We start from the raw sequence: 19,675 nt of genomic DNA, 5'->3' as shown, positions 1-19,675 counted from the left end.
TTCATCCATTATGGGGATATGGGGATATCTGAGACATTTTATCCAAAAATGAAAGTAAATATGCAAAGCCACCTAACATTGTCTTAAGTACATTTAATAATTAAAAAAAAGGGGGGGAGAAAAAAAAGTAATAATAATCATCATTATAATATCAAATCATTTGAAAAAATGACACAAACTTAAAACAAAAATTAGAAGAAAATTAAACTTATCAGAAAATTAGGAGATACCCATTTATCAAAAACTTACACCTAAACTGAAGAGTTGGCAGGTATGTAAGGGTACTATAGGTTCCAGTACCTTTTGTGTTTGGGGTTACCATAAAAAAAAATAATAAAATAAATTCAGTTTTCTGCATGCAGTCATTTCACACTATGAACAGAAATGATATACAATAACCTGCATATATTCCAAACTCAACATAATCAACTAACATGATCAACTGACTTGTCTCATTAGCTGAAATTGACAAAGCACAAGCAACCCTATAATGATCTACTGACAGTTGTATTTATGTCTGCACATTCAAATCAGTGTCTCTAAAGTGGCTCTTTCACTCAAAGTGGACACAAATGTAAATGAAATTCCAATTTGTTAAATGTAAATAAAGTCACAGCAAATATTGTGTAGCATAAATTTAAAATGCATGCCTAGTACAGTTACCAGAGAGAATATCAATTAATGTACTTCAGAGAAAAAATATTTTTGTATTGGAGGATAAAAGAATTACCAGTTCTTCTTGAGGATTAAATATAACAAGGTGTGTGAGGTAAGGAATGTGAGGCATGCAACCTTTATCAATTTACATGACTTTGATTTTAATACTGTACTGTGGATTTTAATACTGTACTGTGCTGAAACCTAAGTTATTGCAAAAAAAAAATTCCAAATTTTTTTTGCAATAATAGCATAGGTTTCTATATTTAATTTTCATTGCCATTAAAACCTATTAAAGTTATAATGTCGGCCTGTGAAGCTTGTCATTTGCATAACCTATATGACTAATTGCAATGGTAGCAAAAACCTATTGGCAAAAACAATTAAATATATTGTTTATGCAAGTCAGTAAGTCACTGTTTATAGAAGAAATTAACCACAGATTTAATGACACAAATTTTTCCTGTTTTACCATACTGGGCATTTTTTCTCTCTATTTGTTCTTGATGTTCAAAAGTCGAAACTAGTCACTGGTTTACAAGAGCTTGAGGATTAAGCCAGTGACTAGTTTGTAAAAGCAGTTTGTGTTGAGTTACAAAGTGTACAGCACTAAAAGTGAAAAATGTTGCTTTTTTTCTTGGATTCTTAAAAACAAATGAGATTGTAGATATCAGTGACAGTGTGCTTTCTTAATATTTCCGGATTGTAAAATTATTATTGTATTTTTTTTGCAAAACATGGCAGATTTTAAAAGTACTTGATTTTATAAAGTTTCCTTAAAGTTTCACTTGAAATAGCCATATTTCATAGACAAAATCAGGGCTGCTGCAAGCGGGTAGGCAAGGTAAGCATTGCTTACGAGTGCTGAAATTTTGTCTGATTGGTTAACGCTTATCAGTATACAACATTTAGGGCGGCAAATTTTATTTTGCTTATTGGTGGCACATAGGAATGCAGTGGTACTGGGAAAAATGGCCAATTTGAATAAAAAGTTGTCCATTTTAAAATAAGCAATTAAGCTTTTAATAAATTTTCATTGTCAGATTAACTATTGGCCCACTGAGTATAGAAAATAATCAACTGACATTTGAAGAAAGGAGAATATTCTGTAATGTTACTGCAAGTATGAAAAATGTTAAAGACATTCACCATACATGGGAATTCATTATGGGCCAAAGGGGCCAACACAATAATCCTTTGCCATGATAAGTTTGAAGAACATGAAACTGTTATAAGGAGAGCTGTGAGAGGAAAAGAACATCAAGAAATGCCAAAAACACTCAAGCCATCAGAAGTGCATATGATGAGCAGCCAAAGAAATAAATAAAACAGCATTTCTGGGAATTCTGAGTTAATCAGGTATTATGAGAATCTTCAAAGGACAAAATTCAAACCTTTCATACCTCAGCTACTGCATGTGTTCAGGGCTGGATTTTGGTGTTCGTAGGCCCTAGGCACTTTTATTCCGAAATGTGCTAAAAACAGGGACGGGGGAAATGTTTCTTCTATTTTAGCATCACTTTGACTGTGAATAAAGTCAATTAATGCTCTTCAAGTTTCAACTATAATAAATCATAAACCACCTCAACTGATGGAGTGACCATCACTTCAATTCTTCCCGTTTCGAGAACAATTGCTAGATAGTGTATTGAATTGAAGCTCTTAGAGCCGATTGCGCATGTTTTCTCAGCTCTTTTTTTGTTAGTCAGAGTGAAAAGAGTGAACCGTTTTTTTTTTTTTTTTTTTTAATTTTTGCTTTCTTTCGTAGGCCCTAGACACTGAGCCTATGGTGCCTAATGGGGAATCTGGCCCTGCATGTGTTTGAGGAAGACAATCCTGATCAACAAGCACAGTTTTGTGAGTGGTATTGCCAGAAAACAGTTAAGCTAGTGATTTTTCAAACATAACCTATGACCAGTCAAAGAGACATTCAAAATCAAATTAATGGTCATTTGAATCACCATAATCATGTTTACCGAGACAGTAAAATCCTCCCCTCACTCTACAGAACGTTGTTAAAATACTGTCTGTTTGCTTCTTTGGTGACCAGTTATATGAACTTCTAATGGCTTGGATGTTTTTGGCACTTCTTGATGTCCTTTTCCTCCCACAGCTCTCCATATTGACATTAACAGTTTTACATTCTTCAAAGTCATGTCCTCATTGCCAGGGTCAGTGTGGATAGGACTCTCCTTCTGTGTGGTTAATGTGTTTCTTACTGCAGGAAACATTATTTATTGCATTCATTAACAATTTAAAGATAATGCTGCTAATTAAATGATACTGTTACTGAGCAGCATTATCTTTAAACTATTAATGAATGCAATAAATAATGTTTCCTGCAATAAGAAATATGTTTCCCAAAATAATGGGGTATACTTTCAAAAGATGGTTCATTGCTGCATTTTAACTTTGATCTCCTTGCCTACTAGATAATGAATTTCTCGAATAATGGATAAGTTGCAAGGAGGAAGAGAATGCTTTCAAATATCTTTCATGGTCTTTAAGACCTCTTTTTTTTTTTGGCATAGGGATACCTGAAAGATAAAGTGCATGGTTTATGAGTATACAACAAATTGCCTAACAAATTTCAGGATTTAAGAGTGATTATATAACAAAAAGACAAAATTACAGCTGACATGTGCCCAGTGTGTCTACTGTTGAAAAATGATGCTATGCATGCTGACTGCCATGTATTCGTCTAATGTATTTTAAATTCATTTTTACTCACACTCCTTAAGATACAGAATATCAAAATGTTTATAATGTATATAATTTTAATTTGCTCTGTATATGTCCAAGAAGAGTGGCACAAGGCTGTATGGGATGGTCATGGACCAGTCCTTGGAAGTGAAAAACATTATATGTACATGAAATCACTTTTCCGAGTGTCTTGCAATTTTCTCAACCAGTATTAACATGTTCACTGCCACCTATATTTGAGGGAGAGCATTCAGTGTGCCATCATTTTTGAAATGTTAGAAATAACATTCCAAAATCCTCAAAATTCTGAAAATTCATAAAATATGGTTGAAAAGTAAAAGTCTGCAATTCATAGCTAAAAGTGAACATTTATTTTTGGGCTGAGCTACAAATCAAAACAAAATTCAAAATTTTATTGAAAGTTTATTCTAGGTACATAAACTCAACAAAAGCAAAAACGTGTACCAAAATATATATATATATATAAAAATAAATAAATGAAATAAAAATATCATTGATGCTAATGGCCCACAGTTCAATTAGTGTACCAACAGAATAGAATAGTTCATTTCATGTGCCTTTACTTTTAACCAACTCGTATATTGACCAATTAAGAATGACTGCTTATATGTGATATGGTACATTGAGTACTGTGCCATGATGCATATGAGCATTACAGTTGAACACCTGTATGAATCAGCAAACATGTTAAAGGTATTTCCCTTACCACTGAATGGTTTCTTATGAAGTGGAATGGGTTCCCAAGTCTTTCTTCAATAAGTTATTGTGCTTTCAATGAGTTTCCCAAAGTACATGAAACTTGATCATTATCTGGACATATCAAACTTGCATCTTTTCACACTCCACAGCCAAGGAATAAAAAAATATACAGGTGACCCCTGCTTAATGCTGATAATTCGTTCCGGAAAAACAGAGTGCTAAGTGAATCCACGCTAAGCGAGCGCCGCATTCCCATAAGGTGACATATGTATCTGTGAGTTGCGGTTGGTGCCATAGGATATTTCCTAATCAACAATAAACGGTGGTGAAAAGATGCACAAATGTCGTTTAAAATATTTGTACATATAAAATATTCTGCATTACATACGTATATAATTATGTGGTAACTACTTATGTATCAAAATTAAACTTAAAATTCCAATTAAAATCATGAATTTAATTGATCTAAATTGATTTAATTTAATTGATGAATTTGATCATGAAAAATGTGTCGAATTTGGGTTATACTTTGGCCCTCTTCCTGGTAAACTAAATGAAAGTTAACGCTGCGGGGGTTTTAATTTTAAATCCCCCTCAGCGTTACCACCCAACAATAAGGTCAACCAATCCTTCACCACTTTGAAATCTGGCATGTTTTTTTCTTCTTTCAATATAAAACTTCTTTTAGGCATTCGTTTCCAAAAAAGTCCTGCTTCATCTATGTTAAAAACTTGTTGAAGTATAACACATAATACCCCTCTTCAATAATTTTAACAAGTTCTTTTTTGAAAGTTTCGGCTCCTTGATCTGCACTTGCGGCTTCTCCCTGGATTTTAAATCTATTCAACCAGCCCTTACTAGTTTTAAATGGTTCCACATTTTTTTTTTTTTTTTTTAAGGTGAGTGTTCTTCAGATCATCATATAGGCTAATCTCTCTCTCTCTTTTTTTTTTATAATATTTAACTTAAGTGAATCCTGCATTGGATATTATCTTCAATAAAATTAGTTAAAGTCTCTCCATTTCAATCCTAATAGCCAGCCTAGTCCTAGTTGCTTGCAGTGGAACAACTGTCTTTCCCGCTGCTAAAATTAATTCTTTATTTTTTATAATTGTTCTTACAGTTAAACCTGCCAGTCCTAAATTATGGCACACATCCGCTTGTCGTTGACCGGAATCAATTCGCTTCAAAACGTCTAATTTAATTTTCATATTCAGTCTTTTTCTTACATTTATAGTCTTCGTACTGCATCTAGACGTTGCTTTTTCATTCTTATCTGCCATAATTAACTCTTCGAAAATGTAACTGCGTTGGTTGCATTAATAATTATGATACAATGTTCGAGTAAACTGTCCATTACACACGATGTCTAATACTGTACTGAGTGATGACTAGACTTTGGATAAATGCATATAATGCAAATATTACAAGCAATATACTTGATAATTTTTTAAAATGTTGATCTCAGAACAACGTAACAAGTCACTGTACTGCAATTAAATTAGCGTGAGAGAAAATTTCACTGAGAGTGGAAAAATTTCTCAAGTCAGCATGGGAAATGTTTTAATGCTGTTTTGCTATTCATTTTCAAACTATCGACTCCATCAAATGAAACGATTTCGTTAAATGTGCCAAAAATGCAATCTGTTATAGTCAGATACAGGTATAATATAAGAACAGCGTTATAGTCAGATACGGGTTATAATATAAGAACAGCGTTATAGTCAGATACGGGTTATAATATAAGAACAGCGTTATAGCGAATCAGTGTAAAGCGAACCACGTTATAACAAGGGACTGCTGTACAAGGATAGCTGCAAAGTGGGTATCTCATGCAAACCATATTGGTACTGCCTTACATGAAACATCCCTAACGTTTTTAATCATTGCAGTCTTTAAAATCTCTTGGAAACCAAAATAAAAAGTACTGTAGTCAAGTTAGTGCCCTCTATTATGGGGATTCTGTGATAATTAAAAATACAAGGAACATTTCAGAAGTACAATATGCTATCATTATAGGAACTTTTAATTTTCTCTTCTGTATATGGATGTTTAAAAGAAAGAAGAGACAATTATTCTCTTGATGAATTATTCTGTTAAATAAAAACGACAAGAGATGTTCACAATATCTTTGCTCTTGATGAATTATTCTGTTAAATTAAAACGACAAGAGATGTTCACAACACCTTTGCTGCTGACCTGACTTATGACTTCATGAACCAAATTCAAAAATTAAAGAACTGAGTGAATCTGGATTGGGAAGGGCAGAGATATTTTTGGACTTTCTTCTCTCTATGGCTGAATTAGTCAGCTGTTGGCAAAGGTTGCTTGACAGAAATATCCAGTTTTCTTCCGTCAAATGGAATAAAAGGGTTCTTAAAGTCAGGTGGGTTTTTTTATCCAAGTGAATTAAAAACTCCATAATGCATGTATACACAGTTAACATGCTAAACTTCACTAAACAAACTGGAAGAGAAATTGTTGAAGATAAAAATAAATTAGACATTTGATACTATCCAATTATATAAAAAGAAGCAGCAGAAGAGGTAAGCAAACCTTAAGCCATAATTATAAACACAACCTTGGATTCTTCATATTCAGCCTTGTGAATATGAAGAATCCAAGTGGCAAAGTGGGTAATTACAGACCTGTAAGCTTGAATTTTGGGGGGGGGGGGGGGGAAGAACGTATTGTGGATAAAGATTATCATTGTGGTAGGATTAAAGATTAAGTGGAGTTGGTGGTTAAAGAAGTAATGCAGAATCATCTTGACAGAAATATAGTTACATGGTGATCACAACGTGGATTCATTACAGGGCCTTTTCTAACCAACTTCATTGGCCAACTACGAGATAGTCACAAAGGAAATGGATGAAAAAAAATATATAATTTCAACATTGTACTTTTGATACCAATAAAGCTTTGTATACTGTTCCACATGAATAACTGCTGTACAAAAAATGAAGCAACATGGCATTAGGGACAAATTACTGCTAAGGATAAAGAGATGGCTAAGTAGCAGGAGACAGACAGTGATTATTAGCAGCCACTGCTCTTCATGGACTAATGTTATTGGTAGTCTCATAGGGTTCACAACTGGAGGCCATTACCATTTTCAATATTTATTAATGAAAGCATATCAAGTTTAATGCCTAAGTGTAGTGATGATATACACATGTGGGCAGAGTGGTTAATGACAGTAATCCGGGTATGCTACTAGATGGATAAATTAGACAGATGGACTGAAAAGTGGAAATTGAGGGTTTAATACTTATAAATGCTATGTACTGCATTTGAGAAGCAGTAATCCCAGTTGATAAACATACCAACTGGATGGTATCATACTCAAAATAGTAGAGAATGAAAGACTTCTGACAAAGTTCTTTGAGCAACTTGGACTGACTGTTAGAATAGCTCATGTCAGTGATAACAAGAATTTTGCCAATGAGATGACTATCTCATTGTATAAGAGAATGTTTAGGCTGCATCTTGAATACTGAATACAGGTCTGGTTTCAGAATGATGTGGATCTATTAAAATGGGTGCAGAAAAGGATTTAATACCCCTAACTAAATTAGTCAGGGACATTAAAGTGTAACCTTTCGAAGAATGATTTGAGTTCTATAAATTGATACATCTGGAATCTAGGCACTTGCAAGGAGAACTGACTGTGTTTAATGCTTCAAACAGATTGAATAAACTAAATGGTGGTGTTCCTTACTGATGACACACAAAAGGATATAAATTTATACATCTGCAACCATCTTGTTTGGAAAAAAAATGGTTGCAGATGCATTAAAATTATGCTTTTCTTATATGACTTTCTGAGAAACATTGTCACTCCAGCAGCAAAGCTTAGGCTTTAGAAATGACTTATGTTTATCAACAAGTTGATAAACATAGTCATTCCTAAAATAGGTGAATCTGTTATTCATTAAAAATTCAAAGGCACTGTTGTGACCGGTTTTTGATCTATTCAGATCACTCATCAGACAATAATTAGCCTCAATTAATAACTCTGTATCAAGCAGTGAATAGTAGTAGTAGTAATGGGGGCATGTGATGCAAGAAAGCAAGCGTATGAGCATATATAGCATCAGCCAAAAAAAAAAGTCAATTTCACACATCCATTCCCTCTAAAATTTTGTCCGGTTCCTCCTTGAATTTATTTAAGCTATCAACTTCCACAACGACAGGTGGAAGTTTATTCCAGCAATTAACAACCAACTGGCTAAAGGCAAATTTCCACACATCTATTCTACAACTGTCTTTCCTCAATTTGAATAAATCTAAAGAGCCTAAGCCCAAGCTCTGTCATGGGAGCAGAAAGGTGTCCCTACATATTCATGACAGATAAATGTAATGCAGTGTAATGTTATTTTCTCAAACTATTTCAATACGTGCATTGAAATAGTACACTGCTTCTATATTAAACTGCTACACTGGACGAATGCAGCTTACCAATTGGTGTTTTAATAGTTGAGAGTGAATACATTTATTCACCACTTGACACAAAATTGCTAAATGAGGATACCAGTTGTCTGATGAGTGGCCCAAATCTGGTCATGACAGTGCTCATGAATGAATAACAAATTCATCCACTAAGTGACATTATTCGATTAAAAGTGACAATAGTTGCTTGAGATCAAATCATGGATAAATGCAGTCATTTCTAAAGCCCCATCATTGTCACTGGAGGGTAAAAATGTCAACCCAGACGGTCACAACAGAATAGAACAAGGATAACTGAGGAAATGTAGTTTGAATAAATTTAAGGGAAGATTAGAAAAACGAAATGGGCAAGTTTATTTTTATTTTTTAATCAATGCTGTGTAAGCTTACTTCCTTGCATAATTTTGCCATTTCTAATACTAATATAGCTCAAATTACTTACCTTCCCAACAACTTGGACAAGTTATATTTTCTAGTAACTTCTGGAGGAAAGGACTTTTCAAAATATACAAATGCTAAGAAGAAACAAATACTTACATATAATACAATACACTCACATACAGCTCCTATCTAGCCACTGTGTTAAGACTATGGAGTCTATATGGAACAATCTCTAGAAAAATATGCAAATTGAAGAGACTATGTTGAGCATGACATGCAGAAAACTGCAAAAATATCAATGGGGAACAGAGAAGATCTCATGGGCTTTCAAAAAAGTATAACTAATGGCATACATTTAGCAGGTGCTACAGCAGAGAGGTAAGCTCCATTTGTCAAGTGTTAAAAGACTATTATCATTTGAGACTTTAACGAATAGAAGAATACCCAGAAAACTTCTGTGAACAGATAACTATGGCCAAATATGTAAGATGGCAAAGTGAGGTACTCCAACATGAGCGTAACTGTTGCCATGTAGCAGAACTATTAACCTGTGCATTTAATGTTGGAACATCAGAAGGCATTAGTATTTATACTGTGCAAATAAGCCTACAACATATTGCAATGGAAAATAAGGTTGTGTTGGTGCCAGGAATGCAAAGGATGGATGCAGGAGGCCTGCAGGAAAGTCATGTGGTCCAATGTAGACAGACAATAGTACAGGCTTCTAGTAAAGGGCACATTTTTGAGGCATACCCTTAGACCAGGGGTGTCAAACTCATTTGGGCCGTGGGCCATTTCCCATATTAGTGTACCTCATGAGGGCCACACACGACCTACAAACCTTGCCGTTGCTTAGCCTAAAGACACTTTTTAATTGCTCAGTTGTTGCTGAGCAATTAATTGATATGTACAGCCGAGAATGCACTAATAACTAATTGAAAGGAAATAAAAGTCTGAATAAACAACAGAATGAAAAATGAAATGCAAGCTTATTCCAGATAATACAAAATTTCAATGAGGGAATATACATGAAATTAGGTAATCTAGGCCTTTTTTGCTTGACACTTGACTGTTTGCTTGCAACTAGCTTCACAAGATTTGTAGTCAAAGATTGAGAAGACAATCTTCATTATGGAAAAAAGATTGGCATCAGTTAGTCTTGATCTGTGGGCTGTTTCGTTAGCTTTCATATGGGAAAATAGTTGTTCACATAAATGTGTGTGGCAAACTTTCTTATCTTTGGGTATTTTTGCCCTAAATATGAGCAGATTTTTGGGATCCCAACTTCTCGGTATTTCTCTTTTAAAATTGAGTCATTCTGCAGATCAATTAGTTCCATTTGTATGGAAATAAGAGCTCTCTCAACATTAAAAGAAAAAGGACGTGTGAAAATAGAAAAATCTTCTTGGTGCTCCTTGAAATCCTTAAAGTGCCTATCAAATTTGTCTTTAATCTTTTCTATTCTGTCACAACATTTTGGAAAGGTTTAACAATTGATTTTGCCACACAATAAACTTTTTTTGAAAACTAGCCAGTGCATCGTGCATGTCTGTTATCAACTGATCTTTCCCTTGTAGTTTGATGTTTAGATCATTTAGGTGACCTGTAATACCAGAACGTGTACCCAAAACTAATAATCCTTTAGAAGCAATACATCCTGACCTTTCATTTCTAGGAACAGTATTATTTCTTCCAAAAGTAAAAAAAAAAAACTCTTTAGTACGTTGTTGCAAGACAACCAATGAACCTCTGTGTAGTACAGCAGCCCTTCAAATTCACTTTCCAAGTCCTTAAGAAGGAGAGCAAACTAGCAGTAATTCAGTCCTCTGGACCCGATGAAGTTCACAGTTTTTGCCACCAAGTCCATTTTCAGTATTTTCAAACACAGAACCTGCTGACGAATAATGCAGTGGAAGATTGCAATTTTTGCTTGTCCGGATACTCGTCCTTCAGTTTTGCTTCTAGTGTTGATACAAATCCTTTAACTTTGCCTGTCATCGCTGGAGTGCCATCAGTAGTCACAGCCATGAGTGTCTTGAGAGGAAGCTTGTATTTCTCCAGAATGCTCCATACAGCATCACAAATATCTTCCCCAGTAGAAGTTCCATGGATGGAAATCATTTCCAAAAACTCTTCAGTTACTTTCAAATTATCATCGCAGGCCCAAAGAAACAGTGCAATTTGTGCCACATCTTGAATATCGTTACTTTCATCAAGTGCAATTTAAAAAACATTGAAGCATTGCGGATGCTTCCTGCAGTTGTTCATGTAAGTTGTCTGCTATCTCGGTTATTCTTTCAGCCACTCTGTTTCTTGACAACAAAATTTCTTGGAACACTTTCACATTTCCGGGACAGACGTTTTCAGCCACTTTTATCATGCATTCCTTAACCATGGAGCTTTCACTGAAAGGTTTGGAATGTTTTGCCAGTAAATAGCTGATTTCATAACTGGCTTTCACTACTGATTCACTGCCTTCGTTAAATTTGTAATTACATTTTGCTGCTTTTGAAGTGAATTCTTCATATCCTTTAATTTTTCTTCTCTTAATTTACCCTTGAAGCGGGAAAATTTTTCTTTGTGAATGGTATCATAGTGTCATTTAATATTGTACTCTTTGACGACACTAATCGATTCACTGCAAATAATACACACAATTTTACCTTTTACCTTTGTGCAAAAGTAACTCAATTCCCATCTTTCTTGGAATTATCTCCCCTCATCAACAACCTTTCTTTTTCTGGTTGGCTTGGAAAGCGACATAATGTTGGAATCACGTGTATATAAGAGCCACAACACAAAACTGTTTGTTTACTGAATTTATTAAATAGAAACGGCAACACAAACATTAGCTTACTCGCATTACGATGAAACAGACTCGAACAGTATGAAACCCACAGTAAAACTGTCAGAACACAAAATGATTGCTTAAATAGGTAATGGAAAATTCTGGAAATTGAATGATCACAGAAAGCAGTGGAAAGCGGTAGAAACATCATATTTTCCATGTGAAGGCTGCAAAAAAACCCGTCGCGGGCTGCCAGTTTGATACCCCTGCTTTAGACCCTGACTTCATGCCATCCTTCCAGTGGAGGATGGCATGAAGGCCACAGCATGTCTAAAGATTGTATTATGCTTATTTCTATGGACAAGAGTTCATACAATGCGATCATACACTTTGCCAAATGTGCAAGAGTGATTTAAAGAATACAAGGTGGGGTTATTAAATAACGAGACTGGTGCAATAAAATAAAAATAATGAAATATTTGTACCTTACAAGTTATCCCCTTCAAAATGCCTTGAGCTTGCACACACCATTCCATACATTTTTTCAAAGCACAAAAATATTTCTGAAAGTCATCTTCTGCAAACCTTTTAACACTGTTATTTTTTTCTGAATGTCTTCAATGGACTGAAAATGGGCTCCCTTAAGCACATTTTTCAGTTTAGGGAAGAGAAAAAGTCACAAGAGGCTAAGTCTGGTGAGTAGGGTGCATGCTCATACATAGGAATTTGTTTTTTGGCCAGAAACTGATGAACAAAGTGCATATTGTGTGTTGGAGCATTCAACCATCCTTCCTCAATTCAGGTCAGTTCCTTCAAATTTTTTCACACAGCCTCATAAGAACTTTGATATAATATGTAACTGATGAGGTTTGATTTGCTGGGACATATTTAGCCATAATAATTCTTTTAATATCGAAGAAAACAAGAAGCATTTCATTTTTGATTTTGATATGATATGGATAGAAGTAACCCCAGAGGAACGTACCAACTGTGTGGTATTACGCTTAGGGTGGTAGAAAATGAAAAAAGACTTGGGAGTAATTGTGCAGTCAGATATGAATTTTCTGAACAATGCAGACAGGCTGCAAAAGCAGGTCATGGGGTTTTGTCAATGATATACAGGAATTTTGCTAGCAGGGAAAAGGAGGTGATTGTGCCTCTGTATAAGGCAATGGTCAGGCCACGCCTTGAGTACAAGTCTGGAGGCCTTATTTTAGGAAGGATGTAGATTTGCTTGAGCATGTACAGAGAAGGGCAACAAGATTGGTGAGGGGAATGAAGGGATCCTCTTACCAAGAGAGGCTTAAGTTCTGCAAATTGCAGTGGCTGGAGACTAGGCACCTGCGCGGTGATCTGATTGAGGTGTATAATGCCTTGAATGGGTTGAGCACGCTGAATTCTGATGCGATTCTTCCAATTGTTCAGATTACAATAGGAAGAATAGCTGCCTTTCCTCAAGTGCGGATAACCAATTAACCACCTGCTGCCTTTAGCCAGCAGGTGGTTAATTGCTGGATAAAACTTCCATCTGTCATTGTGGAAGTTGATAAGGTAAATAAATTTAAAGAGGAACTGGATAAAATTTAGAGGGAATGGTTGTGTAAATTTTTTTTTTTTTTTTTTTTTTTTTGGTTGATGCTACATAAGCTCATATGCTTGCTTTCTTGCATCACATGCCACGATTACTATTACTATATTCTTGCTTTTTTTTGTGTATGGAATTATTTTCCCTTCCACTGCATTGTCTTTTAGTTTCTGGGTCATACTGGAACAGCCAATACACATTGCAAGTAATTACAGCACTCAGGAAGTATTAGTAGTGGAAAATGATGCAAGAAAGCAAACTTATAGAGCATCAGCAAAAAAAAAGATCCCATTTCACCTATTCATCCCCTCCAATAATTGTTTAGTTCTTCCATGACGTACCAACTGTGTGGTACATCAAACTATCCATTTCCACAACGATAGATGGAATCTTGTTTCAGCAATCAACCACTCATTGGCTGAAGGTAAACTTCCCACATCTATTTTGCAACCATCCATCAATTTGAATTTTGTCACCTCACATGCATAGTCTAAGCAAGAAGAATCCCAACAGCACTGAGTTTGTTCAAGCCATTCAAAGACTTAAACACCTTAATCAGAAAACATCTGGAAACTAGGCACCTTGCAGGTGCCTAGTTTCCAGATGCTGCAATTTGCAGACTTAAGCCTTTTTGGTAAAGGCACCCCTCTGTTCACTTCACAAAATCTCATTGCCCTTCTCTGTACCTGTTGCAGCAGATCTCCATCCTTCCTAAAATGAAGCCTCCGGACTGGTATGCAATACTCAAGGTGTGGCCTGCCCATTGCACAATTGGATAATCGCCTGCTTATCCCTGCTAGCAACATTCCTGTATACCATTGACAAAATCCCATGCTGTCTGCACTGACCAGAGAACTTAAAAGTCTGACTGCACAATTATCCCCAGGTCCTTTTCATTCTCTGGCACCCTGAGTGCAGTACCACACAGTTGATATGTTACTCTAAAGTTACTGCTTCCTATATGTAGTACTTTACATTTGTCAATGTTAAACTTCATTTGCCACCTCTCAGCCCATCTGCTCAACTTTTCTAGATCCTGTTGAAGTAGCGTACTGTCATTAGTGTAATTAACAACCCGGCCAATCTCATATCATCTGCAAACTTACACATTAACCTCATATACCTTCATCAATATCATTAATAAATACAGAAAACAACAATGGATTCAACACTGAACCCTGGGGGACTCCACTAATAACCTTAGTCCACAAAGAGCAGTGTCCATTGATTACCACTCTGTCTTCTCCCACTCAACCATCCCTTTATCCACTGAATCTTGCCCTTAATGCCCCAATTTGTACAGCAATCTTTCATGTGCAACAGTATCAAAGGCTTTCCTAAGATCCAAGTATATGATATCAAAATTATTCTTTGCATCCAGTTCCTTTGTGACCACACCATAGTACTGAATCAAATTGATCAGACAAGACTTCCCCTTAACAAATCCATGCTGTGTCCGAACAATAACTGAAGTCTTGTCTAGATGATCCTGCAAACTTAAACATTAAGCCTAATTCACCCTAATATACCTAATATTAAGCCTAATAAGCCTTCGACATCATTAATAAATACAGAAAACAACAATGGGCCCAGGCACCGAAACCTGTGAACCTTCTTCAATTTTTTTCAAAACATCTTCACAAACTTGGGATCTTCTCATTCTTTGAACTTCTTTCAAAATATCTGGCATCTTGGGACACACTTTTCTCATGACTAAATTTTCAGTAAAAATTGTGTCTAATTATTTCTTTTTCCACATTGAGTTCTAATGTTTAAACAACAATCACTTCTAATCAATGTCCTTACCTGGTCCACATAGTCATCAGTTTTCATGGACACCAGATGGTCTGGTCATTCATAGTCTTCCATATTCTCTCTTCCTTCTAAAAATCTTTTATGCCATTCAAACGTGCGAGCTGTTGACATAGTATCTTCTCCATAAACTTGACGTAACAACTCATAACTTTCAGTTGTTTTCTTTAGTTTTGTTAAAAATTTGAGGTTTATTCGTTGTTCAATTCTTTTGTCTGTCATATTTCCAGCAAACTGCAGAAACAAGGTAATAAAAACCTGACTCACTACAAAGCAAATGAGCATGTTGGAACATGACTTGGTAGACAACTAGGAAAAGGTTCAAGGTCAACTTCTGTGTCTTAGTTTCACAGGTGGTGCTTGGTTTCTAATGGCTGCACATACAGTCTCATTATTTAATAACCACACCTTGTATGAAGAAGGGTTCAAGCTTCTGTTCTAGTCAGCCCAATTCCCGGATCTCATTCTGTCTAAGACAGAAAAATTTTCTGTCTAAGTTCCTCCAGGTACTAAGTTGTACAATGTTTCTAGTGTCGCTTCACCATGCTGACTTCATGCCCCACATAACAACAGAGCAGAAATTCAGGCTAATGATTTCAACTATATTAATTCTACTCGGCCCACAGTCCTAATAAAGTGGCCAGACAAGTACATAACACAACATATAAAAGTTTATAACATATACTCTTATAATGTACATAATCGAATCTACAAGTGATCTGAATTGCAACAGTAACACAATTAAGCATTAATTAATAAATTAATTTTAAATCAATTCATTAAAATAATTAATAATTAATAAATTTATTTTAATTTTGTTGTAAAATAATTATATTAAATCAAACAATTCCTGCAGAACCTGCAAGATAACGATAATAGTCTAAATTAAGACAGAATAAATCACAATACAAAAGAAATGAAACAGCAATGATAATATAAAGTAAAAAGCTATAATTAAATTATTTTAAATAACTGTTAACTGCAATAATGTGGAGTGTTATAAATACTATGCATAGGAAAGGTAAAAAAAAAAAAATGTAAAGTGCAGCCATTATCAACCCACTGCAGGATGGAAGCCTCCTCAACAATATGGTGAGGGAAATGGACCATAATCTGCCACGCTGGTCCAGTGCGGGTTGGAAGATCGACCGTATTCAGCAGTCAGGGGCTTGAACCCCGGTCTACTCAAAGAGCGTGTACTACTTCACTCCTGCTCCTGACCACTCGGCTACGGAGGTGCCTATTCCTATGCATAGAAATAGGCACCTAACTAACAACATTTCTTTTTTTTTATGAAAACCCCAAACACGAGAGGTATTAGAACCTATAGTACTTGGTACCGTGCTTGGGTTGGAGGTTGAGAAGATGAAAGAAGATATTTATTGACATTAGACTTGAACTTCTGTAGACTGTAATTTTCAGGAAATACGTATGAAAGAAAGTTGTTCCAGAAAACAGCAACTGAATGAATAAACGACGAAGATGAAAAGTTGGTTCTGTGAGATTGACGTTGGACAGTAAATGGATGTTGGCTGGTGGCGGCATGTGTTCGGACTGCTTTGAAAAAGAGAGAGAGAGGGAATAATAGAAGCCAATTCAGAAGAACAGTGCCCATGGAAGTATCTGTAGAAAAAGCATGCAGCAGAAACAGTATGTCTATGAGACAGCGAGTGGAGAGACTGTTCGAGAGGAGTCATTAATTAACCTAACTGCTCTCTTCTGAATGGAATCTAGAAGCCTGAGAGAGGTTTTGGGGGCACCGCCCCAGATGTGGGAACAATATTCCATGGTAGGGCAGATTTGCAATGTGTACAGAATGAACAGCTGTTTGGAAGAAAAGTAATGCCGAGAGTGAAAGAGAAAAACCAGTTTTTTAGAAGCAGAGGAAGCAATATTCGTAATGTAAACTATCAAAAACAACATATCTAACCATTTTCAAAGCATATATATATATATATATATATATATATATATATATAGATTAAATCCTCGATTTAATGGACTAATAGGGAAGAAGGGGTGTCCATTAATGCCAAAAGTTAAATCGAATGTAACCTGGGGGGGGGGAAATTTTGTATTGTTCTTAATGTAAAAATAAAGCTTTAATACAATATACAGCATTGTACAATATAAAATTATTAAATTATAATACAGCATATGTAATATTTACTCACCTTGTTGACAGTGTAGTTGAAGAGTATTTTGCCGTGACCATAATGTTAGTAGTACAGTAGTTGTTATTCCTCCGTAGCCGAGTGGGCAGGAGCGGGAGTGCAGTAGCACACGCTCTTTGAGTAGACCGGGGTTCAAGCCCCTGACTGCTGAATACGGTCGATCTGCCAACCCGCACTGGACCAGCGTGGCAGATTATGGTCCATTTCCCTCAGCATGAATTGTTGAGGAGGCTTCCACCCTGCAGTGGGTTGATAATGGCTGCACTTTACTTTTTTTTTTTTTTTTTAGTTGTTATTCAGTATCTGAAGGTAGAGGTGAAGGGGAATCCCCAGCTTCAGATTCTTCTAAAATGTTCACAAATGGAGGGTTGAGATATACAATGAGGAGGTGAAACAGGAGTGGGAATCGGTGAAGTTCGCTTAAAGAAAGCATCCAGCTTCAGTTGTTTGCCACTCTGATGTTGTTTCTTAATAACGATCGCCCTGAACTGCGAAAATGTTCATAGTAGGGGACAATTTCAGGGTCAGAAGATGTCCCTATGTAGTGGATGGCGATGTCCATGAGATTTCTCATTTCAGACAGTGTAGGCCGTGCAGTGTAATTTGCTCTTCCTCAATGTATTCTTCTTCTTCTTCCCCTGCCTTGCCATATTGAACCTCATCCACAATTTCTTCTTCAGTGAGGACTTTATAGCCAGGATCACCATCATTTTCAAGCCATTTCAGAACATCATCTTCAGTTGTTTCCCAGTTGCTAGCATTTACAAGGGTGCGCTGAAAGTCATTTGCCTCAAATCCTCCAAAATCCAAATCTGTTTCAATATTGTACAACTTCTTCTTTTGACCATTTGACAAAGTCATAGGCGTCTCCGTAGCCAGGTGGGAAGGAGCAGCAGTGCATAGCACACGCTTCTTGATTAGACCGGGGTTCGAGCCTGTCACCACCAAATACAGGGGATGCGGAAAGGTCAAGGGAATGACCACTGCATATACCCGGAGCAATATGGCCTTAGTTGCTAATGCTCCTAAAAACCAAATAACAAAAAAAAAAACAAAACAACAACAACAAAGTCATAGTCTTCATCTCCTTCCAAGCAGCTGCAAAGTTAGAGTGCAGGCTTAATGTTGTAGGCTTGTAGATTCTGCATCTTCTTCATCCTCCAACACAACGATTACTTCTTCCAAAAAGTTCTTATACAGCCTCTTGCAGGCTGCAATTATTCCCTGGTCCATTGGCTGAATAACTGAAGTTGTGTTAGGAGGCAAAGACATTTAATTCTGCCATTCTTACTAGCTAACTTCTCAGCACGAGAAGGAATATTCGGGGGAAAACAGGGGCATTGTCAAGAAGCAACAATGCCTTTACATTATTGGGGGAACATCTGGCTGGAAGCACCTCACATCACGGACAAAGTGGTTGAAGAACCAGTCAGAAAAAATCTCTGAAGTAAACTATGCATTCTTTGAGCTGGTGTAAATAAAAGGCGACTGATTCATAATGTCTTTAAGAATTTGTGGTTTCTTTGATTATCAAAACAATAATGGAATTAGGTAATTATTAATAATTTTAATTAATAATAACACTAAAATTTTGTATAACCTAAAAAAAATAATAATATGGTCGAGATTAATATGTACATTACTGCATTATTATTTGTCCGGTCCATTAAATCCGAAATCCGTTATATTGGGGTCCGTTAAATCGACGGATTACTGTAATTGGATTTAACATTATTATTCCACTTATCAATTCTTTAAATTAATCTCATGTTAGCTTGCCACTTTAAATTAATCTCATGTTAGCTTGCCACTTTAAATTAATCTCATGTTAGCTTGCCACTTTAAATTATCCTTACTTTCTTCTAGGTTATCTTCATTCCTATTCTATCTCAATCTGATTGTTATTATTATTCTGCAGGGTCTGCTAAACCGTTTTGGTTTATATTTTGTTTAAATTAACATCCAATAAAATAAAAACTGATACACATCCAAACAGAAGGAAAATTAAATAATGCAAAGTGGGCCACATCATATGGCCAATGCCTGGTGAAAGCACACCTTGAAATGAAAGCGTAAATAGTATATAACACACAGCATGAGTCAAAAGTGAATTCTGTCTTAAATATTTCATTCATGTCCTAAGTTTCTCCCCCCCCTCCTCATTGTTACTGCTGTGTAAGAAACTGTTTAAAATTTGTGAGAAAAATGGATGATTAGATACAGAAAGAATCCTGATAAGGAACTATAATAATGAATTATGTTACTATATATTCATGGATTTTATGGTAACCAGTTACCAGTTTTGGATCAAAACTAATCATAACAGTTTAATAAATAATATAGTTATCTTTTTGGTGACATTATTCAATTAAAAATGATATTAGTAACTTCAGGTCAACTCAT

General features: G+C 35.7%; 1 protein-coding gene across 1 annotated transcript in view; it reads right to left on the bottom strand.

The window, feature by feature from the left end:
• The window catches only part of lok (ovarian-specific serine/threonine-protein kinase loki), a 270,142-nt gene that overhangs the window by 147,762 nt on the left and 102,705 nt on the right, over window positions 1-19,675 (bottom strand). Inside the window, exon 5 of the mRNA XM_090373619.1 lies at window positions 8,975-9,047. Within this exon, the coding sequence (XP_090229745.1) occupies window positions 8,975-9,047 (73 nt within the window). The remainder of the gene's footprint in view (window positions 1-8,974; window positions 9,048-19,675) is intronic.

This window comes from Mastigoproctus giganteus, chromosome 5 (genome assembly GCF_048544385.1).
Source record: "Mastigoproctus giganteus isolate SK-2022 chromosome 5, ASM4854438v1, whole genome shotgun sequence".
Classification (NCBI taxonomy): domain Eukaryota; kingdom Metazoa; phylum Arthropoda; class Arachnida; order Uropygi; family Thelyphonidae; genus Mastigoproctus; species Mastigoproctus giganteus.
The sequence above is the reverse complement of the archived record's forward strand: the minus strand, read 5'-3'. Positions and strand labels throughout refer to the sequence as shown.